Source organism: Sceloporus occidentalis, unplaced genomic scaffold, assembly GCF_023333645.1.
Source record: "Sceloporus occidentalis isolate IW3139 unplaced genomic scaffold, rSceOcc1.0.p SCAF_126, whole genome shotgun sequence".
NCBI lineage: Eukaryota > Metazoa > Chordata > Lepidosauria > Squamata > Phrynosomatidae > Sceloporus > Sceloporus occidentalis.
The window spans coordinates 1,806,065-1,833,737 of NW_028317106.1; the positions used below are offsets into that span (position 1 = coordinate 1,806,065).

At 42.0% G+C, this 27,673-nt stretch overlaps 1 protein-coding gene across 1 annotated transcript; it reads right to left on the reverse strand.

Annotated features, from left to right (window-relative positions):
- Positions 1-743: 743 nt before the first annotated feature.
- LOC149281938 (heparan sulfate glucosamine 3-O-sulfotransferase 3A1-like) lies at positions 744-26,285 on the reverse strand. Its single transcript, XM_089498835.1, has 2 exons — positions 25,777-26,285; positions 744-1,365 (listed from the first exon to the last, which is right to left on the reverse strand). Exons 1-2 carry the CDS (start codon positions 26,283-26,285, stop codon positions 744-746), a joined length of 1,131 nt encoding a protein of 376 aa, XP_089354961.1.
- Between the last annotated feature and the right edge of the window lie 1,388 nt (positions 26,286-27,673).

Below are 27,673 nucleotides of genomic sequence, written 5' to 3' on the forward strand. Positions count from 1 at the left end.
ACCTGTCATATAAATAACCAAAAATTCTACTCCAGTATTTGTTTTATCCATTTAAGTGGAGGTATCACACTGTCTGAAATTCTACTATAGACAACCAAACCATCTACAATGTGTGAACCTTCCATTCTGTAAACAAAATGCTATAATTGTTCTACGCAGAAAAAACAAAAATCAAGATAATTTCTGGGCTTTATGAATATTACATTTTAAAAAATTAGTATAAAGAAGTTTATTATTTTCTCTTCCAAAGTTAGTTTTACTGAAAACTGGTCTTTTCATTACAAAATAATTTTTGTGATTTACATAGTGTCTCAAATTTCTAATTGCTAAATCAGTTTTAAAAACCCCATTTTAGCACAAACTGACCATCATTGATTTTTATATGTAAGATTTGTAAACCAAGCATTTGTAATTTCCCTCTAACTTCAATATTTCGCCATTTAATGTTATTACAGGAAATATTTTTATTACTCCGAGTACTGATAAAATATACCAAATTTTATTTGCTGCAATAATTTTAGATTTAAGGCATACAAACATCAATTAGCATTTCCCATTCCCACTTGGTTTTGGAAACAAATAAAATAACCAATTATATAACAAGAAAAAAAATAAGATGATTGTGATATTGTTGAAATACATCTGTACTTGGGAAGACAATATTTTCCAAAAGGTGCTAGATGCCCCCTTCCCAAATCTGTGTATGTAAAAAAAAAATATAGGCATATATTATATTTATTCTCCTAATAATCCCAGCCAAAATCATGTCCGGTCATCTGGTAGAACTTCATATTGAAGGGTCTGTAGAATTCTCGTAATCTTTTGACCACTTCGGGGTTGATGTTGGGGTGAGTCCTACCCTTTGTTTTCCCCAGACAGTGGGGCTTGCTGCTCCCCTCTGCCTTTTTTAAACACGGGAAGCCCTTTGTCTTGTTGAAATAAAAATGTTTGTCAGTAATAATCCTCTTGAGTCCTAGAAAGTCCTGGACGCGCCCAAGTTCCCCGGCCGGGTCCGTAATGAGTCTCTCCCCACTTACAAACAGCATCTGACCGATAGGGAAGTCGAGTAGCCAGTTCTCCAAGTGCTTGGCGTAAATCCCTATCTGAATGGCGCTCCACGTTGTGTCGATGAGACCCGTAGTCCTGTTTTTGAAAGTTAAAGCCTCGAACGTAGGGATATCGGGCCGTTTGGACAACGTCTGGGTGTAGTCAGATATAACTCTGGTTACTGGGTCTCTCACCACCACGATCAACTTGGCGTCCTTGGACATGGCGGAGACTCTGGCTGGAGCCTCCTTGGTGACAAAATAGCTGGGAGTCTTCTCCATTGTGACTTGACCGTCCAGAGTCCTCGGCATTAACTCTCTATGGAGAAAAAAAGAAAGAAGGATGTGTTCATAGAGTAAAAACAGTTTGTACATAAAGATCACTTGTCATTTTCGCAGTAGATCTGTGTTTCATTATCGGCTCATGTAGTAAATGGAAATGTTTTATTTCAGCATCTGCTTTTGGTAATTTTCTAATATCTGGATACAATTTCTAAGTAGTTGTTATTTTTGACCTTCTGAAGACCAACCACAATTTTTACGGTTATGATTGTGATAAAACGGCATGATATTTTTGTGATTTATAAATAAAAGATGCCATTAATAATGATGTGGCTTTACTGGAACATCAGTATAAATCTCAAGTACATCAAACTAGGAAATGTTTGTCTTATTTATAAATAAATCTCCATTTAATTCAAACGAACTAAACACTGGAACGGGACGTTACACGGAGCAGAGGATGTGAACATTGTGGCTTCAGTATTTTATGATTCTTTTACTAAGTTAACTACGTGACTAATTTTAGAACACGTGTACAGAGGTGAACCTTGATGTTGATGTGGAGATCGTCACACGAGACGAAATAACATTTTTACAAAAGGACCTGTGGCCTATGTAATTGTTGTGGACATTTTGCACGTTTTTCCTTGTGTAAACGCACATTAAGGACTTGGGACATAATAACCAAACTTGGGGTTGGTTTCAATTTCATCATTAGGTGTTGGGAGTCCTAATGAAGCATGCCCCATGGACTCAACGTTTGACCTCTAACTGGGACCCTGCTGATGCAGTGCATTTAGTCTGCTGCAAGCATCCCATAAAGCTTGGAATAACCAAAGTTCATGTCAACTTCATAATGAGCCTCGTTCTGTAGAAAACCTTCCGTCTTCTCGACTTGGCCAAGATCAACAGGGCTCTGAGCTGCTTGTGGAATAGCAAAGTCCCCTTGTTCCATCAGCCAAACTCATTATGAATGAAGCAAGGTGTGGATGACAGGGAGTGAATGGGTATTTTTGCTTTTTTGGGCCACCATAGTTTCTTTACAAACCGCTTCATGAATGGCCAATGCTCATGGCCTTCAATCCAGGTCTTTGGACTTGTAACGTGGTGGGATGTTTCAGTGTTAATACTAATTGCCTCAGAAGCTAAAACACACGCTTTAAGTAGACTCTTTTTTTTGTTTTACAATTTTGGATTTTACAATGACCCCAAAAATATACAGCCATTAAAACTGGCAGCTCCCACTTTGTACCAACATGTACGTATTTACCTTGTCGACTTCTGAGATTCTCTGGAAAACAGAAAATGTCGCTATGGAATAAAATGCTAGTTTCTTTATAGATTTATATATTTTTACAAATGATCCACAGTTTTACACCATGGAATGTTTTTTAAAATCACGGAACATGTTCTATTAAGCCACAGAAAGCTATTTGCTGCGTGAAAGGGAGAATGACTAATTCTGTAATGACACTAATGAAACACAGCGGGACACACTGTGAAATTATTTTATTCAACCTCCAAGTTTGCATAAAAAAATATGAGCCGAGCCAGCTGGAAGCCTGTGAGAGGCAGCATTATGGCAATGTTTTCATCTGGTTACTGACCTGGCTTTTACAGATTAGGCTGAAACTTGAAATTCAAAAACTGCGGGAATACTGGGTTAATTATTCATGTTCAAACGCAATCTACAACCAGGAAAATGACTGTTTAGTTTTCAATAAAATAGAACACTGGAGACTACTTTAAGATGTTCTAATGGATCCAAAACATGATAAAACACTGAAGAATGTATTTTCATAGTGATACGGTGAACAGAGGCAGTGCTTCCATAGAGTCTACAGAGCCCCTCGCTCTGGGTATACATTACCCACCCCTAGGGGAAAAGCCACAGGAAACGTAAATGTTTAAGTTTGTTGCATTAAGAGGGGCTGGTAGCTTGACCTACCTGGGAATAAATGTAAGCTCTTTGGACCACACAGACAGTGCCAGATTAAGAGGGACCTTTAGGCATAGGCACATTGGGGACACCCGAGCTAGCATGTAAGCATCCTACCATAACATGTAAGCAAGAGTACCCATTGTACAACCCTGCAGAATATGATGGCGCTATATAAAATATTTTTATTATAAGAGGGGAGTGTATCCCTTGGGTGATACTAATCTATAATCTGACACTAACCGCATGGTTTATTTTAGTGTGATTACACTGTATCTTTACTCATGCAATTACAGTGCATTGGTACTCGTGCGATTGCAGTCTATCGTTATTCGTGCGATTACAGTGCATTGGTACTCGTGCGATTGCAGTCTATCGGTACTCGTGCGATTGCAGTCTATCGGTACTCGTGCGATTGCAGTCTATCGTTATTCGTGCGATTACAGTGCATTGGTACTCGTGCAATTGCAGTCTATCGGTACTCGTGCGATTGCAGTCTATCGTACTCGTGCGATTACAGTGCATTGGTACTCGTGCGATTGCAGTCTATCGTTATTCGTGCGATTGCAGTCTAACGGTACTCGTGCGATTGCAGTCTATCGGTACTCGTGCGATTACAATGCATTGGTACTCGTGCGATTGCAGTCTATCGTTATTTGTGCGATTGCAGTCTATCGTTATTTGTGCGATTGCAGTCTATCGTTATTTGTGCGATTGCAGTCTGTCCTTATTCATGCGATTAGAGTGCATTGGTACTCGTGCGATTGCAGTCTATCGGTACTCGTGCGATTGCAGTCTGTCGGTACTCGTGCGATTGCAGTGTATCGTTACTCGTGCGATTGCTGTCTATCGGTACTTGTGCGATTACAGCTCATTGGTAATTGTGCGATTGCAGTATGTAGTTATTGGTGCGATTACAATGCATTGGTACTCGTGCGATTGCAGTCTATCGGTACTCGTGCGATTGCAGTCTATCGGTACTCGTGCGATTGCAGTCTGTCGGTACTCGTGCGATTGCAGTCTGTCGGTACTCGTGCGATTGCAGTGTATCAGACGGTTGTGTAATGTTAGATTCTGTAACACAAAGAGGGAACAATTTGGTCACGGGTTCAGAGATGTTGTGACCAGGCAATTTCTGACTCTGCTCGCGTTTGTTTAACACAGAGAGACATGAAGAAGTTATGTAGTTGTGCAATTCGTGAGGCTGATGGCTTCAGTAATTGTATGTGATTCGAGCTGGTGAGGTAATACTCTCATACACTTCAAGGCACAAGGAAACCCGAATTAGCAGAGACCCAAACCTCCTCCCGCTCAGATCACAAAGCACGCCATTAGCACTTCATTTAATGAAAGAAAACTGGAGTTGACATCCAGAGCCCAGGGCACCTCAGATAATTAGCTCGATTTGCTAATGCTACGAATCGGTAATTTATCTTGAAACATTTGGCTCTCTCGGGAACTTGGTGAAATATTACAGGCTGTTACTCTATATCAGCGACTCGTACAGTAAGATCAGCCTGATTTGGGCCGCCAGGGATAAGGAGCACAGGGGGGAAGAAATAAGATACATCGCGTCGGATACAGGAGGTCAATTGGATTTGTCCAAAACAATTCTGCGGAAGAGTTTGTGGAAAGGGTGAAATTATTTTAATTACCTTCATCATTCTGCATACTATAGATGCTGAAGTTTAAAATGAAAAAAACATGTAGCAAATATGTCCTACTTAAATGAGAAACCGAGATCTATAAGGACATTTCAACCCACGACTAAAAAATACATTCTACCCCTCTGTGCATGGGCAAACAGTACTAGTGTAAGACATGGGCTAATGTTAAACAGAGCCCTGCTCAAAAGAGCTAACACTCTAACAGACCACATAAATCTTTGTGGTTATAATCCTGAACCGGCTTTGTAATTTTGAGGGCATTTAGATCATAATGTGGAACTATGAGTAACCTGCAGGAATAGGCTATATAGGAAACCGATGAGAAGATGTTTGTGTGGTTTCGGACACTGCTTAATCTACGCCGCTAGGCAGCGCCCCCTGGAGGTCTTACAACTTTGAAAAAGTTATTCTAATTGCATTTAAAAATCCAGGTTTGAGTCCTAATAGCTGTGACATAAAGCACATACTCTTTGGAAGCGCACAAAGTAAAACTAAATACAAGTAAAGGTTTCTAGACATGCTCTGTAACTTAAGGCGCTGTCTGACCTTTTTTTCTCACAGCCTCACAAATCTCCCATCACTTTAGTCTGACATAATCCATTGTAAAATCAATTGTCTAATTGTAAAATTGCTCCGGCTAATTGGAAGCTGTAATGGGCTCATGTCTTCATGTGTGCCGGGCTGTGAGAACAGATGGGATGTTAAAGGCGTTAGCAGAACTCTGAGTCTATCCGTCAATTACAGCTTGTGACACTTTTAGGGACGGTACAGCTTGTGACACTTTTAGGCACGGTGTGGCTTGGTGCCAACTCTTGATATTAACTGATGCATGGTAGGAAGAAAGTCACCTATTCTGGGACTGGAACACCCACAATCCTCAGACCAAACCTGAAGGACTGGGCCATACATCTATGTAATTTCTAGTAATAGTTTCAATTGAATACAAAGTCCAAAGTTCTGCTTCAGAAACCTTTTCCTCCCGATTCTACCTGCTATTTGTCATACTTGCATTATCCTGACCACCACCATCTATAACCTTACAAGTATTTGCTGGTCCATAGACCACATGTGATGTATACAACACCTAGCACAGGTTGGTAACTACTGAAGGCCATAAGCATCAGCCAATCACTGTCTTTATCTGTGGGGTCACCATTCCATTTTAGAACGATAGCCTTTAGTGTCAGATTCTTGAACATATAGATAGAAAAGGAAGAGACGAGGGAAGTCTGTGTTGTGCTCGACCTCTACGTTGGGTGTGTTCCTTGTAATACTGATTTATATTTGGATGACATTGTGTGTCTGAGGCTGTTCCTCACTTCCTGTATACTTGGCCTGTTTATGTTATGGCCGAATGTGTACACATATACAGATGTTCTCTCGGATGCCCGCCATGTATTAGTCTCTATAAATATCTTGGATGAGGCCTTAATCATTTAAGTTCTGTTCTCACTGAGCCATCTCCAGTAAATTCTTGGGAAATGATACCGATAAAGTGTTTTTCAGCACCTTATTGTTCCAAGTCTCTGATTATCTGGAATCTCGAGACAAAGTATCACACATTTTAGGTATTTGATTTCCACATCCAGCTTGGTACGTAAATGAGCCGCTAGGATATTCACCAGAATAAATCAAGCCAGGAAAGGAATTAAAGGGCTCCTGTCTGAAAGTTTATGTAAATATCTCATGTATGCAAATTAGCTTAGAAGTGAGCATCCTGGGAGTTGTGGTCTACAGCAGCTGGAGTGCCAGTCTCTGCTATGTAAATATTCCGATCACCTCCATCATCTTCACACTACTAACACGGAGCCTAATAAATGATTTAATCACATTTTACATTGAGTTCTGCTACTTCCCCCTTCTCTGCTCCAGCTGCGGAATGACTGGAGGTTAAAAATGATTTCTTTTTAATATAGAATTATCGGTCCTTTGCATATGGAAGCTCAGCTGATAACGCAAATGTGTTTTACAGAACCCAGACAGATGAAGTATATGTCAGTAAAAGGGAAAGGGGAACATGGGGAATCTGCAAGCTGAAATGTTATTATTTTGATTTATATAGGCTCGTTTTCTGACATTGCTGGGTAATGTAACATTTCCCTTGTGCGCTATCGCTGGTTATTTCAGAATGTGAGCAGCCTGTGTATCAAGGCATCCGGCCAAATGAACGTTAGAATTGTGTGTGCTTTAAAAAAGAATAAAGAAACAAATATGGGATGCCACAAAATTTCACATACAATGTTTCAGGATGTTAGAATCGATAGATATTCCTAGGAAATTGATTTTCAAATGGAAGCTTTGTGGTCATTTTAAAAACTCTAGAATTCTGTGACTTTCAGCAGTTGCCAGAATCTAAATATCTCCACATCCTCCAGGCCACCGTCCAGCACGGTGTGACGTGCTACCAGTGACAGAACGATAATGTACGTGAACCAATAAAGATAGTTTCATTGGTGGCCCAGAAGCGTGTAGCTAATGAGCTGCTTCATGTCACCAGGCTCCGATCTCCTCCTGTGACACAGATGGCTATAGTTATCTAAAATAAAATGCAGCTTGTCTTTTTGAGAGCACCCTCTATGTTCCTTCAGTGGGTTTTCTACCTGTACAGTTTCTTTTGTCTGGATAGACGTGCTCAATGTGTGTTAATATTTGGAGTTGTCTGTGTGTCCATTGTGTTTTTGCGCTGGCATATAGTTAGGTCCATTTGGCCCAGATATCCCCACGGGCTGGACGTTCATAGCCTTCCTTTGTGAACAGGCTTTCTGGATGTCTGAGGAACTGATAAATCCTCTCTAGAAGAGAAGAGGGCAGTTGGGGCTCCCAAGAAGTTTGTAATAAGGACAGAAAATGTGAAGACTACAAAACGGATGAGTTTTTGTAAATTGAATATTTTAGACCAAGATTGCAGAAAATCACTCTAAATTTCACAGTAACAGCCTCGCTGCTATCCGGACATCATAGAAAATCAGCTTATTGACTAGTCACAGAGCAGATATTACTGAAAGAATATTATGTTTCTAATTCTTTCCGCCTCACAGTCTTAAAAGGAAAGATCCTCATCTAATAAAAATAATCTGACGTTAACATTGCTGGTGGAACTTCAGATCTCCGCCACTGCTTTGGGAGAGCGACCAAAATCGAACGTTAAATGACAAACTGAGGGGCAATGCAAGGTGTGAAACACAGCAGGGGTTCACTTTTTTCAGTTGTGGAATATATTGAGCAAACTCGGGGCAAAACCAAGTTTTTTCTAAAAACTATCACAGAATGATTTAGAGCTGTTTGATATGGACATTTTTCGATTCTCCTTGGCACTTAAAAGTTTAAGAGGGAACATTATTTGCCCTTCAGATCTGCTTTGTGGCGATCATAAGAAAAGTAGAGTTGTTGGAGGCTGTAAATAGTAAAGAGGATGCAGGATCCAAGTTTATTCCCTTGCCACCCCCTTAACAGAAACGGCTTCCGTGGCATCAGCGTACCTTCTGTGCGATTACGGATTGGCTATTTTATTTTGTTACATTTTCTAGCGTGTAACAATGTAGAAATGTTGGATCAGAATGTAAAAACAAGAACTTATATCCCAATAGACAGAAAAGACCTTGGGGAATTTTTTGTTTTTATATTTTTTTTTTACCAAAGGTAAAAAATAACTTCAGGCTTCCCTTCCCACAGAACATTTAGCAGTGGTTGCCAAATTGTAGCTGGTAGGGATGCAAGGTTAATAGCCCAAAACAGTAGATTGCCGACACCACGTTATTTGCTTCTTATTATTTGTTTTAAATGTCTCCTGGCCACCAGGTCAGTGTATCTGGAGTCCAAATAAGATCCACGTGATTTAAAGGAGTATTTCTGGCCGTTCCTACTGTTGATTTGTTAGCCGGTTGGGGTAGTCTTGTTAAGGCCACCTCTCTGCATGGTTTCCAAAAATCTTAGTGGGTGGGAATCGCCCTGAATAGATGCATTTACTGTTGCCCGTAAGGGAACTTCAAAAGCCCCCGATACCGAGTTCCAGCTCGGGACTGTTATGAGATGGATTTGCATGTAAGAATTGGCAGGCTTGTCATGGAGACTTCTCTCTTTGCAGCCTTTTACTAGCTGAGCAGCAAAATACAAAAGGGGCTCTATTTACGAGTCCACAGCGATAAACCCCAAGCATTAGCAAGAGGCAGATTAAACTTCACCGCACCGGGACTGTGTTTTAGGCACAGCACTGGAGTTAGATTACCTTCTGATAATCTACTAATTAATTTAAAAGAAATTAATTATTTGACCCCGCAGCCTTGGAGAGGGGGAGCCTTAACAGGGCTAATAGATTTCAATCTGACAAAATATTTGGGCTCATTACGGTATTTAAATATACCATCAGGTTCTGTAAACTAGGAGGCACTCTTGGAGATACGTGTTCACTATTCCACATAAAGTGATGTGGGAGCATAGAAGGTATATTAAAGCAGACGTGTGATCTTGTCTGTTCCTTGTAGAGCAAAACAAAATTTAAGAAGCTGTTGGTTCTCCTGGGCAACAGACCCCATGAGTTGCTCTCTCGTTGAGTAACATTGGCCTAGAATTAAAGAGACAGTATAACGTCCCCAATAACCCTCGCCAAAAAACATTTACCGTAGGAGTACTTTTATATGTGTTTGTTTTCTCCTCTGTGGTCTGACAATTCTCACCACCGATTGGCTCCTTGAAGTGGCCCCAAAAAAGAATTTTTAAGGAGGACACCATATAAATGCAAGTGGACCACTCAACTCTCATATGCATTAAAGTACAAATGATGGCTGGAGTGTCCCTATATTCAGACCAGGAGGAAAGTAAGAGTGGGACAAAATGACAATCGTGAAAACGCCCCCGGGGTCTGCTTTTTCCAATAAGGAATAGGTCACCAGCTCTAAAAATGATGATTAATGCACAGAACCGCTAGGAAGTCTAGTGCCTTCCATATTGCAGGTTGCAGGATCAGGCTGCATTTCATAAGACCTGTAATATTTATGTAGCCTATTAAAATGAAAGCCCGCGGTTTCTTATCTACAGATTTGTCCTCCCTACAAAACATCTCATCGGGGACCCCCTGTCCTACGCTAACCGATTCATTTCCCCCCACGTAAATCAGTAATTGCTCTCCATAGGCCTTGCTGCCCTTAAGATAAGCAAGGTTCGCCAAAATAATTTAGTAATGTTTTTTAATAAAAACGTGTAAGAACCTAAATCGTCGATAGGAACGTGTTCTATATTTAATACAAATAATGTAGAAAGATTAGGCTTCTTCTGTTATATCTCTACCCTGGGAGGACTACGAACGGTGCAGAACGTCTAGAACAACACTATGAAGCCAGATATTTAATGCGGGTAATTGAGCCGTTGTGAAGTCTTCAGCCGATGAGTTCTCTGTGACCTTAAATTACTGAAACAATTTGTTTCAATGTTCTGCCGCTGTTTAAATCTCTGAGATATGTTTAATTAGTTTTGCGATTCCCCCTCCCTGCTCTGATTTATTTTTTTACGTGCTGGAGATTTGCAGATAAGCCGGTAAGTGAAGTTTTATAGAGCTTTGATTTGAAAATATTTGAAATGCTTTCAAGGATGTACAGAGTGATCCAAATGTTGCATTTACAGTTCTGCGCCGGTTAAAGTGCTTTCAGCGGCATCGCCCAAAAATTCTTCTTTTATATCTTTGCTTATCAGTGTGTCCACCCATTACGCCCCCCCAAAAATAAAATGTACTAATACTTAATCCATGACAGCCTCTCTATCACCCCTCTGGGCAGCGCTGCATTATTTATTACGCACATGCCTAGGGGCCCTCCAGATTGCTGCACTGCCTACAACTGCTTTAAGAATATAATGCAGCGTCTTGGTCTTTTCTCCTTTCTACAAACCAGAGGTTAAGAATTAGCCGATTGCCGGAAAAAGTGATGCCCAGCTTGCCTTTTTGGAAATATCTGGTGTTTCAGTCCCCTTCCCCCCCACGTCTCTTTGCTCTGAAAATGATAATCACACATTGGACGTGTATAAAAATGGCTCCTATTACATTGTTTGAATGCACCGCTGATCGTGGGTCTGAAATGTTGGAACGTACGGCTCATTGGTTGCAGCTTGAAGCTAATGTTGATGTGCTTTATTGGAAGAAAACATGTCATGTATCAGTTTTGTTGCAGAGAGACGGATACCGGCCGACCACTCACCTGTTTACCTATATATTCTCCATGGCCGACCCCAGGCAGGTCTGCAGGTGAAGCGGACCCTTCTTAATGCTAGCAACGTTTTCATTTGGCAGGTGTAAAATCTACCCCTGCCCCTCCATGTCTATACGCATCCCCTTCTGCCTATTCCCTGACCATAAACCCATTCATTCATATTGTTTCACTGCTGCAGACGTATAAATACATTTTTCCTTGTTTTATTGTTAATAATAGAACCAGACATTGTCAGCACCTCTTACTTCATAGATCCGGATCTCGGTTTTGACACTCCGCACTGCTATTTATGGCCACAGCTCCAGTCTTGTACCGTGAAACCCAATTAATTAGTCTTATTTCATTAAGTGGGGGCCTCTCCTGTAACACATTAGCGCCTGTCTCATTCCAGAATCACTCTTCGTCTTGAAGCAGAGACCTCGCTAAAAAAGGGCAGGTTCAGTACCCCTGCCCTCACGCTGTGGTAATTCACGCAAACTCAGCACATCCGTACACTCATCAGTAAGTACCCGAGAAGCCTTTAATAAATGAAACTTAATTAAAACATCAACATTAAGACAGCTCTGACAGTGACCTGTACGGAATGCCAGCCAACTGGGCAGGGAAGTTCTCTCCCTCTTTACGGGTGGGAGGAAAACTCAGTAACTTAACCATGGGGAAATAACTTAATGGGGTGGACTGATCCTTCAGATGAAGATGGCTGCTTCCGTGGGATTTAGTAACCAGTGTCGCCAGCTACAAACCACCAGAAGCCTCTGAATCAAAAGTTAATACTTTGAAGGTTACACTTTTCAATCACTTTTCTTATGGAATTCCATAAGGATGTATCAAGCCACAGATGGCATGGAAGGGGTTACCAAACTGGTTGTCAACAGAATAGGAGACGCCATGTTCAGACGACTTCCAGAATGGAGGCAAAATGGAAAAAAAAGTACGAAAAAAGAGGAGTCATTAACGGGAATTGTGTCTGAGCATGTCAGGGATACTGTCAGTTCCTAAGTGCTATCGACAAGTAGAAGATCTTCCAATGCCATTAGCTAAGCCTCTCATTGATTTCGGTCTTTTAACAAGAAAATCTTCAAGTTTATGTAATCTTAACAGCTCTAAACGGCGCTGTCGTCCCCACCTTGTTGATAATTGTTTGGACAATGGTATTATTGAGTGCAGACAAAGTGTCCAGACCGGTGAAGGAAAGATTGCATTGATGCAGGAATGTCATCAGACGTTCTAGTTTTATTTTCTAGCATTCTAGATTTGTTTTCGCTCTATAGACGTTCCCTGACTTCTTCTAAGCTCCATGTCCCCTTGTCTGTCTTGTCTGACACACGACATCACTTCATACTTAAAAAAAAAATTAAAAATTAAGAATGTTGTACTTTTTTTTTTTTTTTACATGAATTTCACTGAAAATATGTCTAACCATTAGAATTTAGACTGACACCCCTAGATGTATAGGTTGGAGGTTTATAAAATTTATTGCTAAAAGAACCCGAGGTGTAATCCATCCTTGAAACAAAATAACTATTTTTGCGGCTCCTAAACTGCATTTATTGAACCAACCCATCAGACTGCCAACCCCACCGCATGGGGCAGCTCAAATTCAGTAAACGACACCGTGCAAAAACTTTTACGAGTCAATGGAAAATACAGAAGAGTCTAAAACCCAGAAATCCCAGCTAAACAACACATTCTGTCATCAAAACATGAAGGTTAAAGACGAAAGACTCCTCAGGAATGCCTCCAAGAGCCACAGAGACAATGGTCAGGGGGAATGCGCGGGACTGCTCAATGATAAATCTCTCTGCTGCTGAATAGCAGGATTGTAGAATAAACACGAGAACATCTAGGAGCTCCATCCCGGGGTGTGACTGATGGTCTACCGGACTCTACGCCTTTTATACCGTAACCCGCAGAAACATATAAATAACCGGTTCTTTAATTTAAATGTTTCAGATTACTGCTCTGTGTGCAGGCCCTTGGGGTTATACGGTCTATTTTTAATGTCAGATTCTAACCCATTTTGCTATTTAGTCATTTCTCAGCATGGAGATGTTATCTCGGCCAAGTTGTGCCTTTTTGTGCCTTGAATGTGGAAATTCTCCTTAATAATTCACTCACTTGGCCTAAGCTTATGTCCCTTGAGATACGAAATGTCAGTTACTGCTAAAGGGGCAGTTAATGGACGTTACCCAGAAAGGGAGAATTTGGAGAGGTTGAGATAAAATGTTGATTTGGTTCCCACCAAACGGCTTCAGTAACCCCCCCGCGGTCCTAAGAGCAGTTTAGCTTCAACCGTCTGTGCATGTAATATAGAGATATACCATAAGACAGGGGTTATGTACATACGGGGGACCCTTTTCCACTAAGCCCATGCCCAAGGATGCTGTAAATATTATTATAATTCCACCACTGGTGGGTTAAAACAGCATCGCGTACACAGTGTCCTGCGGATAGATTTTGATTTAGGAGGATAGTTGATGGGGTGTTTTTTTTTTATCCACAAAGCACACGGGTAATAGTTTAACAGGAGAACGCGACTCTTCCGGCTCTTCCCAGGTTCTCATATGGAATCTATATTTCCACACGCTACATTTGTACAGGGTCCCAAGACACAGTGTAGCCTTATATCATCTTAAAACAGACATTTTATTTCTTGGCTAGCGCCCTAAAATAGCTTGTTCCTCTATCAGCCCTGCCTCAGGAAAGATTTCTCATCGTAAATTTCCATCAAGGTGTATCAATCAACATCAAATTCCTATTAGCGCCCCTCCCTCTGCTTCCTGTTGTCTGCTTGGAGAAATATGAATGTATCTCCTTTAAGGGGACGTTACTGCGCCGTAGCTTAGCGTTTAATCCCTTAAGTGCCGAAGGGATGCCTTCTTCCTAATGCCTTTAACTCTTCTCAGCTTCAGACGTCTGTAACAGAGGAAGCTCCGCTTAGCACATGCCGCGTACACACAGAACCAGAAAATCAAATCTTTGTCTTTATTTAAGGAACAGTTCATGGTCTCAGTACACTAAACGTAACTGTTATCCTAATAAGCAAATGTGCATTTAATCGGTGAAGACAAGAACAGAACACTAGATATTATTCTTCTCTAGAATGTCCACTTTCCCAAACTCTAAATGTTGCTAAGCATTAGAAAAAGGTTATAGTTATTTTTCATAAACATCAGAGCACATGCAGCCACCAGCATGAATGTTATCAGAAGGGAAGCATGCGCACCAGGCTTCCAGGATAATATATTAAACGCTGCTCACCAATACATATAATTACATGGCAATTACATACAAAAAATCATGTAATATTCTGGACCACGTCTCCACTGTATTTAGCTCACTAGATCATGGTTAGTTGCTGGATTTTTACCCGATCCCTGCACGCCCTGACTTCAGCCTAATCATCATTGATCGTCTGCTACCAGCATTGACCTGGCCCGTCCTGACATCAGATGGTATGATATGCTACCTCTAGGTGCAAGTGGATGCTTTACCTAGGATCCAACCACCAGATTCCTTCAAATGTTCTAACCAACGTAAGATTGGACTGGAGGTTCATCTCCATTGTACCAAAGACTAAGACAAAATTCTATAACCAGCTAGCAGCTGTTTCAAGGGACTTGACTGCTGTCACAACTACTGGGTTCTCCAAAAGAACTATGACTGGAAAATCCCCTGATACAATTACTAGCTACCATCTTCTAAAGATCTAGGTTCATCAACAAACTAAACGCCATAACCAGCTAGCAGATTCTTCCAAGGGATTTAAAGGATCCCACAGCTTCTTGCAAGGGCCCAAATAATATGGATTCTTCCCCGGACTCATCAGCTTTTGGATTGTTACCAGGATATAAGGGGCTACCAGCCACAACCAAGTTCAACCTCAGAATAACGCCTTTACTTCAAATAAACAAAAATAGCTTGTTAGGTTTTATTTCAGTTCTTTTAAGCTTTTTTTCTACTTGTAAAAACTCAATTTTCAGTTCATTCATAACACGGCTAACATCAGCATTCTTCTTAAACCTTTAACCTCCTGCAACATTTGCCTCCTTGTTCGAGTTGTTTATTGCAGGACGAGGCTACAATTCGCATCAAGCTCAAGAAAACCCACAAATGCGATACTAGCGGAAGATAAGGGTCTAATTCTGTCTCCCGGTCCACGAATCCCATCTCTGCTAAGCATTATCTCGTTGATGGAAAGCTCTCATAGTTGAAGAAGAGCTCAGCGAGAAGGTTGTTTCTCAAATTACCCAAGAAAGGTGATCCTTTATACAGACCGATATATTTCACATCTTCCCATGTGTGATAAAGAGGAGTTTTTCGCCTCGGGCTATGGTGTAAAATATATGGTTTCCCATTCACTTATGTCAAGCAATTCGTCAACCCAAATGCGCCCGGGATTATGGGATCATTTTTCAATGGTCTAATTCACTTGCACTATGTTGAAAATGTTCCCTTTTTTTTTTTTACACAGAGCTTTCTAGGTATAGTTGTCACTTTTATTTGCAAGTGCGTTTGACCTCTGTACAAAAAGAGCTTGCGCTCTGTTCATATTACCCCAAAGAAAATGTCGATACAATGAAACAATTAACATTTAATAGCAATAAAAACACTATCCCTATACATGTCATCTATACGAACACATAGTTACTAGCAGGGGCACAATTTCTTTAAAATGTTATCTTAACTGCCCTATTAATCCCCATTGTACAACATTGCGGATTATGGCGGCGCTATATAAAACAGTAGATCTCTTATTCAAATATTTCATGATCTCTGCAAGATACTCTCCTTTTAAATTATTTTAATACACTTTATGGATATTTTTATTGAGGTAAACGACTAAAAATGAAATTTTAAGTTACCAATTTTGAACTTTTTGATTATTTTTAAAATAAAAGTTGGCTTTGTAAAAAAAGCGTTAGTTCCATGATACCGGGTATCAGTATACAAACCCCCATCATGTCAGTCTTCACACAGTTTATTAAAATCAATACAATTTTTGTTCTTAACAAACAATTTTCTTTGTGCATAAGCTTCTGTAGGTTCTTAAAGTCCACATGAAGTGATTGTAGATTGTCTCGTTTACATATAATTAAAGAGCATGCGCAGCCGCAGGAAAATGCTGATAAGAAATAACGTGATGGGGTCGAAAAACCTCAGCACCTGCCCTCAGTTTTGAGTAATTAGCAACAAAATAAAACATTGTCGGTTTTTCTAACCCTGATCCCCTCAGCCGCCCAAGGGGTTAAGTTGCGTGTCCTCTTTGTGTTAATCCCAGGCAAGGCAAGCGACTCCCCAGAAAAAAAACATTAATACCTTCGGACCCTGTCACATAATTGTTTATGAAAAGATGAATGTGGGTAATAATGTTCCTCGAAAGGCTTCTGATGTATGCGTCGTTAATGGATCGGAATGATCGCTTGGTTAATAACTACCATGCGTATTTGTCAAGCCCGACGCAGAAGGGGCATTAGTATTCAGCCGCCAGGAAGCCTTATCGTGACAGTTTTATAAGGCGTTGGGTGGGTGACAGGACTCCTATAGACCGACCCGAGAGTAAAATAGAGAATGGAACCCGGACATAATTGAACTGCCAGTGAGATGTAGCCGGAGAAAAGAGAGAGAGACGTGATCTCTTAATAAGTGTATATAGGAGGCAAGTAATGGATGCGGTTTGTGGGATTTAATGAACACACACATCAGCGGGTGACAAGGTCTGCAGCACAGCTCCGACCGACAACTGCTCATCCGGCCAAAGCATTTCTTTAGGGTATAGTGTCACCCTACACATTAAACATGCATGGGATAGACATACGGCTCCTGAATCTAAGACGAGACCAACGACTGATTAAGGTTTGGGTCTTTACAGCAGGAGAAACGGGCGACTAGACAGGGGCCGGATGGGGCCGATCTGTCAGAGCATTCTATGTTTTTATGTGGAAATTGGCAACCTGGTTGTTACAAACGACGGTAACATCATGTTCTACCAAATGTCAGGCTGGAATTGTCACGGGAATTGTAGTCCACAGACAGCCTTCAATGGCCCCAGAAGAAAGAAGGGGGATTTGGGGGGCTACCAAACATCTGCCTTTCGTGTGCTTCCCCCACCGACTGGGCTACAAACATAAGAATTAAGGGGCCAAATTACTGGAATTAGTGAAAATAAATAAATGCAAATTATATTCCATATAATATAATCTACCGTCGTTCACCTAAATCTGTCTTTGGGGCAGCAGAACTTTTCGGTTTAAAATCCGTCACAGAAACGGGTTGTTCTGCAACCATGAACTGCATCTCAAGGGAGTAATTCCTTCATTAAACAGAAAGTCTCATCCAGTTAGATTAAATAACTCCTCCGATCCCCGGAGATTAAATGCCATTTTAGCTAAAGTCTGAGGATTTGAAACATAACACTGATTAGCTTACATAGAAAAAGCTCTTTTTCAAGACATTTGTGTTTCTGATTTGACTCTTAAGAAGCCAGGTCCGTGCGATGAAATCTGACTATTAAATAAATAATTCGGAAATATGTGCAAACCGTAGCGGCCTCACATAAAATGCAAAGAGATGGGACTGTTACTGGCCAAAAATTTATATCATTAAGTGAAAGGGGGCAAAGGAGCAAAAAAAGCCTCAATAATTCCACAATTACAGAAAATGCAGAAGGGAAATAATCATCGAAGTAACAATATTTTATCTGCCAGCTGGCTCGGATTTCTAGGGACAGTCCCTTAATGCCCAACTGAGATGAGTTCATGGAAACTGCTAGGAAGATTCTAAGGGGATGTGAAAAGAGACACCCTTTAACACTCTAAGGATTCACACCCAGTATGGTGACACGGATTTATGGCGTGTTGGGAAGATGGCAGCGGTGCTGTGTTCTCTGATGGGGCGAGGGAACGGCCAGGGCTATCCCATCTCTGTCCTTGTTCGTGATGGGAATTGTCAGAGAGACTGGATAAGCAGGGATGCCAATCACTGTGAACTCATGTGATGCAATAAATGAAGGAAGGGTGAGAAGGCACCCGAGTTCTTGTTGGTGGTTCTGCTCCTGCTTAGGGCCCCTGCCGCATAATGCAAGCGGTACCATGCAATAAATGCACAGGTGCAAGCATAGGGAACCAGAACCACAAAAGGGGTTACATTACCAACCCCGGTGTATCCGGAACCTTTAGAAACCTGCACGTAAAAGCTCTATAGCTTCTCACAGGTGCGCCGATGTATGGATTGATTCAATTAAGGTTTGATGTGACACCTGTGGGAATGAGGTGATGGGATAATGTGTCCCAGGAGGAGGAGCGGGTCCGGGCCCCTGAGAATGGAAGGCAAACATTGTACAGAATTCCTTTGTGTGCCGCAGGGCTCCGATAACCTGTCATTATCATTTTTTTTTTGTTCTTCCTAATCGCATTGTTGTTGTGTCAAGGACCTGCTATTAAACGTGAGGCAAAACCCGGATTAACGTCCTTAAAAAAGGAGCAGGGGAGGTATTGGTGGCCGGATCAGGGATCTGGTAATTTAAGGTTTTAACAAGCCCTGTCCATCAGCTTGTTCTGTGTGGGAATTTGCCAAACTCGATACATTTTCTCGAGCCTCTGATAACCCTGCTATACAATGCACGGCCCATATTAATGATTATATTAATCAAGAGAGCATACAAATCGGTGTATGTGAAGAGTTAAAGAATAATTTTTTTTATTTTGTGTGATTTAGAATATTATACATTTTCTCTCCCATTACATGCCTATTAAGCCAGTTCCCATCATGCACCTGGCCTCCTCCCATGATTGGATGATCTTTTTTTTTATCGTTTTAAATCTATTGGAACTTGTGTAAATACCGGTGCAGGAATCAAAAAAAGGGAATCAATTTGTGTAGAAAATCTTGGTAGCAAGTAGATGAAGGGATAGGTCAGGCATCCGAGCGGTGGGTGATAGTTTTTAACAGACCCCTGTTATTTTAGTTGGGATGATAAGGGAAATAGAGATAATTTCCTGGGCTTTCTGTAGTATTTATGAGTTTCAGACTTTTCAGCAGAATCCAAAGAAACATCCAGCCCCGGAATAATGGGGCAGCAGCCGGATAACACATTGGGATGGATTGGTGAAAGGCTAACTGGGAGCCTTCAGCACCTCTCGGATTACTTACTGTAACAACTTTGAGTCATAGGTGTTGTAGTTCACCAGAATCTGGTCAAAAGCATTTACTCGCTGATGGATGAACGTCTTCAGAAAGACGGATCAAAAATATGTCTGGAGTTTTCCATTCTGATAATACAGATAAAGCATTTCCTGGAGCGTAATAATACTTAGTTCTTTTCGGGAAATCTGGGGAGGGTTACACCATTAATATGATAAAGGGCCTTCAATGGCAGATTTCACTCAGACGCCGTTTATTCCATATTTATTTAATTGATAACGGTCAGGGTAGAAAGTGTTTTTCCAAGGAGGAAGCCAAGGAGTGCCATTCTCTCCCCGAATTCTGCCTCTGGATCATAGAAGATTTCTGGGTTGTCCCAAGTTAAAAACACTGCTGGCATCGATGAATACTGAAGACATTGTCTATTACATAAAGTAGGTTTATAGAAATGGACGAGACCTGCAAGGAGCTTGATGACCCACCAGAGAGAGAGTGGCCACCTCCTTGTGAATGTGACCTCTCTTTGGTGGGTGAGACCACAACATATCAGAATGCTTTGTATTCATTTGTGCAACACCTGAAAAAAAGACTGATGTCCTCATTACTTCCCCAACACAGACAAACACGTTTCAAACCACAGGCTGTGAGTTCTAACCTTATTACCCCCAATAAAATAATAGAAGAGAAAAGGAAACAATGTATTGAACAGCTTCAATGCTTGTCTTTTGTCTCACAAATGGAAACATTTTAAAGGAAATGAGTGTGCAGAAAAGTGTTAAATTAAAAATGAGCAGGAAAACTTCCAAAGGCGGATTCTGAAATCAGCTTTCCCTAAAGACATCTACCGTATGCCTAATCTCTGGTCTCTGGAAAGCAGTGGTTACTATGGCCATTATCAGTAAAGTTCCGCAGACCTGGCTGCTGATCTTACATCCCCCTGAGGAAATTGCGAAGGCTTGATGCATCTGTCTTATCTGGACCCGCCAGCATGACCAACGATGGCTGCGACTTCCCATTACTATTGCCTTAGAGACCCAGCGTCTTTGTCATGGACATTATACACCAAGCTGTTGAGCAGAGTCTTTTGCTCCAGTCTGCTGGTCTTGTCCGGTACCAGCTGGTGCTGCTCCAGATCTCGTCGACTGCCCCAATCTTCACACAAACAGACACAGCGTTTGGTTTATCCACTGGAAAGCACACAAATGACTTCTCTGCTGCTTCTGTATGGGGACGGAGCCCATCTCTGTCTAGAAACACCGTTGGACCTGAAGGCGCCTTTAATGACTACAAGTCACTCAACGCACAGCAGGGAGTCACTTTTTTGCTTTTAAAGACTTAGAAAAAGTGTACATTTTCAGAAAATTTTAAAAGCATTCAACGCATAACATTTCATCTGTGCTTATGGGGGCTTCTGAAATAATGTTAAGAAACTATGTGATTTGGGAATCTGGTCATGTGACCAGTCACCATTTCAGTTAATTAAACAATACATGTTAGAATGACCGCTTTGCCTTCTTAGCACACAAAGTGATGATTTATTCTAGTTGTTCACTAAAGCAGATTAGGTCATTTTCGCTAATGAGCAGTGACCCCCAGATAATCTGCTCTCTGTCCCAAACAAGATTAGATTTGAGTGAGAACATTAAGTTTATTGGCAGAGCAACCAAAATAGTAACAGAGGGCGACTTGTCAAAATATTTACAGGACAAATGACTGCCGATGGATCTTTTTACTCCAACGCATTCCGTAACATTCTCAGAAACTTTCCTGCAAGAAGCATCCCTGTTTTAACGTAGACTCACACATTCAGGAGTGGCACGCAGTGTTTAAGGAGGTCTGAGATATTTCACCCAACCTAAATGAGTCAACAGGTGTATTATGGCCAAGGACTTTATGTACATAGGACAATTCTATTGCACAATTCTGGTGCGGTAGAAAGATTCCATATGGCAATAGCAGCACTTCTAGAACTTTCTCTGATTTATAAATATTGTCCTGTGTCACTGATTGCCCCTGTCCCACCAAGAAATGTCAGTGTCAAAAGGCTTGTATATGTTATAGACATCCTGGTTACCCCTACAACTGGCATCATGGAGAAAGAAGATACCACCTTAAGCTTTGCCGCCGGGCCACGTTCCTCCCTTTGCCAGGAATATACATGATACACCAGGTTTCTACGGCTATTTATTCTGCCCCTATGTATAAGCCAGTTCGTCCAAGCAGCTCCATCAGTGGTAAAATGAAGGAGATGAAGGGGGGGGTTCAGGATTTTCAACCCATGCCAGATCAAGCCATGTGCATGTATGATAAGTGGCAGCGTAAAAGCCCAAAAGTAATAAAAATATTACTTAGTTTGAAACAACAAGGAGCTTCTGGGGTAATTTAAAGAAGTCAAAGTTTCTCGGCTACAGAAGAAGTCTAGAGGTATTTCTACGTGTCGGGTCCCTTGTGTTTTGTCACACTGTTTTCCTCTCGCCACAATGATTTCAAAGACCACGGCAGAGACGCCATGAACCGGCGGGAATTTCTGGACCTTCGACGCATGATCCTGAGCGCATTTTTAGAACATCTGAGTGGAAGACCGAATCTGGCACCTCCGCAAACTCTCAGATTTCTTCTCATGGTCTCTGTGGGTGAAACACGTTTCAGATACAAGGCTGGAAATGGATCGTGGGATGGAGACACACAGCCGGACACAGCTGTCGCAAGGAATTTAGAAGATCCGTGGTGAGCTGAGAACAATTCCGTGACTCTACGCTAGTGGATAAAATGCACTTGCAAAGTTACATGTTTGGGTGAAGAACACGTAACACTGAATCGAAACAGCGTGAAACACCAGGAAAAAGACTAAAGTCTTCTCCATCCTTCCAGACTGTGACGGCACAGTTTTAGCATCCATACCTCACCAGCCTGTAATGTTTTCCCATGCTAATCAGTTATTAGTAAAGACGAGATTGATGTGCAGTATAAAATGTTGCCAAAAATGCCAAACCGTAATGTACATTAGATGGTCCAGTGCAACGGCCCAAGTCAAACAAAAACATTTCTGGGATCTGAATGATATTGAACAATTGAACAGTTATCATTGAATTAGTTTTGTTGTGCATTAAGTATAAAAACACAAAATTACAGCAATATTTATATATTAAAGCTTGTATTGTATGTACCCTGACAATGGGTTTACTTTTACATCAGGTAACGGCAATTGTTAATAGTTAAAAATAAATGTAAAAAAAATTTCTTATTTCTGCAGTGGATTCAGGCATCCGTAGACGCGCCGGACCCCCGGGTGTCAGCAGCTCAGATTAAATATTTCTAATCATGGTCTTAATAAGACATCTCCCTGTGAGTTACTCGCCACATGCAATGTTTTTATCTTTTTCTTTCTTAATTTCTTGTTCTTTTACATAATTGTGTTAATTTATTACACTGAGACAACAATCTATTTTACTTCTAAGGCAAAGAACTGCCATTGAGCCAAGGTTGTGGTCTCCCAGGTCCCAGACTGCAGATATTTTTTGTTTACAGAAGAAAAAGTTTTGATACAAGAAAAGCTCTGAAGGGTTTGTGGTTGGTGTAGCTAGCAGTTCTGTTTGGGGTAAAGCAGAAGGGATTGAAAATGAGGATGGACTCATGGAAACCCTTCAACTCAATGCCTAGTGGTAAGGAGCCTTCCTCCATTGGACAAAATAATTAAGGCCGCTGTTGGGTGATTTCATAGTCCAGAACAAGTGCTTGGCCGCTTATAGAAGGCATTCATGCTGCTGAACTAGACCTGGGGTTGTGGAATACCCTGCCAACAAGACGGGTAGGAAGACCTTAGGTAAAGAAGTGTCCAAACACAAAAAGCCTCAAGAAGCAAATGCACACTCCATTGGGTTGTTCCATGTGCCTAATCAGACCCAAAACACAACTACCGAGGTGCCAGAGGCTGCCAGATAGCAAAACTTAATTTCTAAGTAACCCTGCTTTGTCCAAGTTTTGGCACCGACTCTGTGCACTCAGCCGGGGTCTCCACAATATATTCTCCATGAAAATACTTATTTTCAGCAACTTCAGCTACATAAGAAATAATTTACAAGTTGTATTTATAGCTGTCCTTCCCTTGGCCAGGAATTCCCAGTTTCCAATGTGCACGAAGCAACAGCCCCAATGCTCTACAGCGAGCGCAACCAGAAGACACAAACGCCAACTTCTGACCAATCATGAAAAGAAAAGAAAGTTCCGTGACACTGCAGGGTTCTGTAGACTCTGTCTGACATTTAATTGACTTTATCTCCATCCATTAAAAACTTAGGAATCAAATTGGCGCAACAAAGTTACTAAACCCACAATAATGAATTAAGTGGATCCGAGGAGTTGTCACCCAGCAGTGGTGGGAATGTCCCGAGGAGATTTTAACACATGATGAAAGTTCAACTATTAAACAGAACAAGTTATCCGCATGTTGAGCATATTTAGCAGGACAGCGAAACGCCAAACTTGGTGTCTCTTAAAGGGTTAATAACATCCAGTCTCACTCTGAGGATTCTACATTTAAAAAAAAGCAAACAATACCATTTTAATGCAAACACATAAAAATCTCCGATTTCCGAGAACCTGTTATTTTTAATTTGCCGGCTGTATTATATTACAAGCAAAACCGGCTGTTATCACCCGATTAACATTTCAAAGCGTCGGCTCATTGATGACATTTTTTTTTTTCTTAAAATTTTCTACCAAAATTGAAAATACATATTTTTTTACTTTGCAAATATTTATTTAGCGTCCAATAGAAAACAAAAGAAACTTAAAGTTTTTTGATACATAGCCCCGATCAGCTTTCACGGGGAAAGCGTTACTTGTAGGTGTCTGTCAAACACATCACCTTGGTGTTCATTGGTACAGAAAATAATTAGTTTCCTTAACTGCGGCTTTAAGTGACTGCGGTTTAATAAAACAAGAAAGAATCTTCGCAAATTATAATGGAATTGCTTATTTTGAGTTAATCAGCTGGAAAAGATACTTCTGACTTCATCAAAAATGAAAGAGTCGAGGGAGCTTTTATGAGACGGCCTTTAAATCCAGAAACTCGGTGTAATATTTCAGAAAAAACCCTTTCCCCGTAATTATAGACTACATTTTTGTAACATTTTTAAGTGCATTCTTCGACGCTAAAGAAGTTTCTTGGGCTTTTTTTTTTTTTTTTTTTACTACACAATTACGGCAATTTCTGTTTGATGGCTGTCAGAAAAAGCCCAACAAAGATTAAACTCCTCGGAGATTGATTTTTCTGACAACACTTTAAGAAAAGTGCGAAAATAAGATTGTTAAACACGGGAATGATGACTTACTCTCCGTAATGAAAGGGCTCCGAGCTTTAACGCTGATGGAAGACGCTCGTGACATTAGTAAACTTGGCTTGTAAAGGATCGGCTTACGCACAAGTTGCTCACATGTCCCAAATAATTGAACGCACGATGACGGGTAACTTAATGGCTCACGGGCTGGAGTAATGTTAATTGCTACATATATTCATATAGCCCTTTCTTATATGAAAACAGGAATAATCTCGTAAACTTTCCCACCATCTCTTCCCTACTGTTTGAGTTGCTGTCGCAGAAGCACAAATGGTTAAATATTTGAAGTCGTGATGATTGCGTCTGAATGAGCTCTGTGCAAATATTACATTCATAACACAAGCCGGCAATGCCCATTCGCTGTAATATTCCGAGGATCAGGACATTATTTCTCTCCATTGGAGAAATCTACATGTCTGTATCTACCTCCCTGCAAGATACAATAGAGGGGGGCTCAAACGAAACGGGGTAATTCCTGAAAAATAAAGGCTGCAAATAGAGGACATTTTACATTATACCCCGCATATGATGTAAATACTTTCATTGATTCATTGTACTGCAAAGGCATCTACATGATTGATAGATGGATAGATACGGACAATGGATAACATTCTCACTAGGTATAAATCTGAGTCTAACACATAGTAAACGCAAATTTTCTTTAAACTGGTTCAGTGACACCGGGGTCACTAACAACTAGCCTCCCCTAGCCTGTAACTTGCATGTCTGTGGTGATCCTGTCTATAGTGATATAGAGTATCTCTACACCAAACCTAGTGTGCTAGAAACACGTTGGTCTGGTAGTCTGTGTATCTACAGCAGCATGTAGTGTGTGAGAGTAGGTCTGTGTGTATCATGTTCCAGGCATGTGCTGGGTACAGGGGCTGTGTGTGTGTGTGTGTGTGTGTGTGTGTGTGTGCTGGATACTGCTGGGTACAGGGGGTTGTGTGTGTGTGTGTGTGTGCTGGATACTGCTGGGTACAGGGGGTTGTGTGTGTGTGTGTGCTGGATACTGCTGGGTACAGGGGGTTGTGTGTGTGTGTGTGTGCTGGGTACAGGGGGCTGTGTGTGCAGTGCTGTTTCTTTTGCCCTGGCAGCTGCTGGTGCATGCAGGTTTTGGCCAGAGAGGGGCAGTATAGACCCATGTCAGCACACAGTTCTTACCTGTACCACTCCAGTCCCTTGTCGTAGTTCCGATCAAAGAAGTGGGGTTCAGCTCCCACCGCCCTTATGTCCGGGTGCACCCTCAGGAACTCCAGCAGAGCCCGGGTGCCTCCTTTCTTCACCCCAATTATGATAGCTTGGGGGAGCTTCTTGCTGCCATCCCCCAGTGGGGTGAGGGTGCTGCCTCCCTCCGGGTTGACATTGCTGCTACTGGTTAGCACCCCATCCTGCACAGAGTATGCCACCCCAAAACTGGGGAAAAGGCGGCTGAGGAGTGACCCTTGGACCACCTTAACCCTTTGTGGGTTGTTCCTGCTCACAGTTTGCCAGGAGTCCAGTACCCACTCCCCATGCCCAGCAGCCCCAGTGATGGGTGCAGGCAGGGGCTGGCAGCGCTCCGCCAGACAGTAGAAGACATAAAGGGACATGAGCAGGGAGAAGAGCATCAGCATGAACCTCCGCAATGTGCCCCTGGGCAGTGGCTCCGGCAGGGACCCGGGGAAAGCCATGATAGCCCAGGGCATGCTGAGCTCGCCATGCTAGGGTGCCCAGGCTGCCCGGAAAGGGGCACACACCTGGTGGGGTATGCCACCTAGCAAAAATGGGGGCACATTAGCTTCCAGCTCAGAGAATGGTCCTGGGGTGGGCTCCCTGAGTTCACACGCAAATCATGTATCTACTTGTGTTGTCGGAAATCAGATTGCAAGCTCTACAGAACAGCAGCCTTCTGTGTATGGCAGTCCATGTAAAGCCTTGAGCTTTGGTTACTCAGTCTGATTTGAGAGCTGGTGGGGTATAGGGTCCAAGGGGCTGCACATGTCACATTGGGGAAGAACAGGAGATTCAGGGTAATCCAGGGCAGGTCCTTATGAAAAATCCATTTTGGTCCTCTGTGCCCCCAACTTATTCTTCTTATGAGCCACTCATTGCTGTCAGCTCAGAGGCACAGGCTTCTATTATGGTGAAGGTTATCAGATTCAGGTATCCTGCCCCTGCGGTCTGGTCTCCTGCCCTTCTGCCAATGCAGTCTGGTCTCCTGCCCCTCTGCCCCTGCAGTCTGGTATCCTTCCCCTGCAGCCGGGCATCTGCTGTCACTGCTGCTCACACGTGGGTTTCTCTACTCAAAACTTCTCAATGACATCACAGTCCTGAGCAGGGACAGACGCATAGCCAATGGGCACCTGCTTAGGCATCACTGAAGAAGGGAGGAACCAATAAGCTGAAAGAAGGGGGTGGCTTCAGAGAGACACCCACTATCTGAGCCGCTTCTGGCTTTATTATAGTCCTTATAATTAAAGAGGTGGATGTGAGAGAGAGTGTGTGTGTGTGTGTGTGTGTGTGTGTGTGTGTGTGTGAGAGAGAGTGTGTGTTTGTGTAAGAGAGTGTGTGTGTGAGAGAGTGTTTGTGTGAGAGTGTGTGTTTGTGTAAGAGAGTGTGTGTGTGAGAGAGTGTGTTTGTGTGAGAGTGTGTGTGAGAGAGGTTGTGTGTGTGTGTGAGAGAGTGTGTTTGTGTGAGAGAGAGAGAGAGTGTGTGTATCTGTTTCCTAGTATTTTACCTTCAATCCACCCACTCTCTGCCCAGGATGCTGTCTCTGCATCCACCTCTACCACACCTGCTTCTGTTTTTGTCTCATCCACACACTGATCCAAGTGAGGACAAAGCACTGACAATGCAGTCACTGTGACCCACTGCAGCTCCCATCATGCATTAGGTGCTGTGCCTAATTACCCCCTCACCAGAGGTGCCTGGCTCTTCACCTGCTGTGAGCTACAACTCCCATAATGTTCATCCTTCCCACTCCTATCTCTCCTATCATGCTTATCTAGAGGAGCCTGGCGTTCAGCTTTACTGTAGCTACAAATCACATCATGCTCAGACCGCATTGCAAGGGCTGTGC

Excerpts from the sequence above, each read along its gene's own strand:
- LOC149281938 (XM_089498835.1), bottom strand. The coding sequence starts at position 26,285 with ATGGCTTTCCCCGGGTCCCTGCCGGAGCCACTGCCCAGGGGCACATTG. Across the intron at positions 1,366-25,776 it reads AAGGGACTGGAGTGGTACAG|AGAGTTAATGCCGAGGACTC; the intron begins GTAAGAACTGTG and ends TTTTCTCCATAG.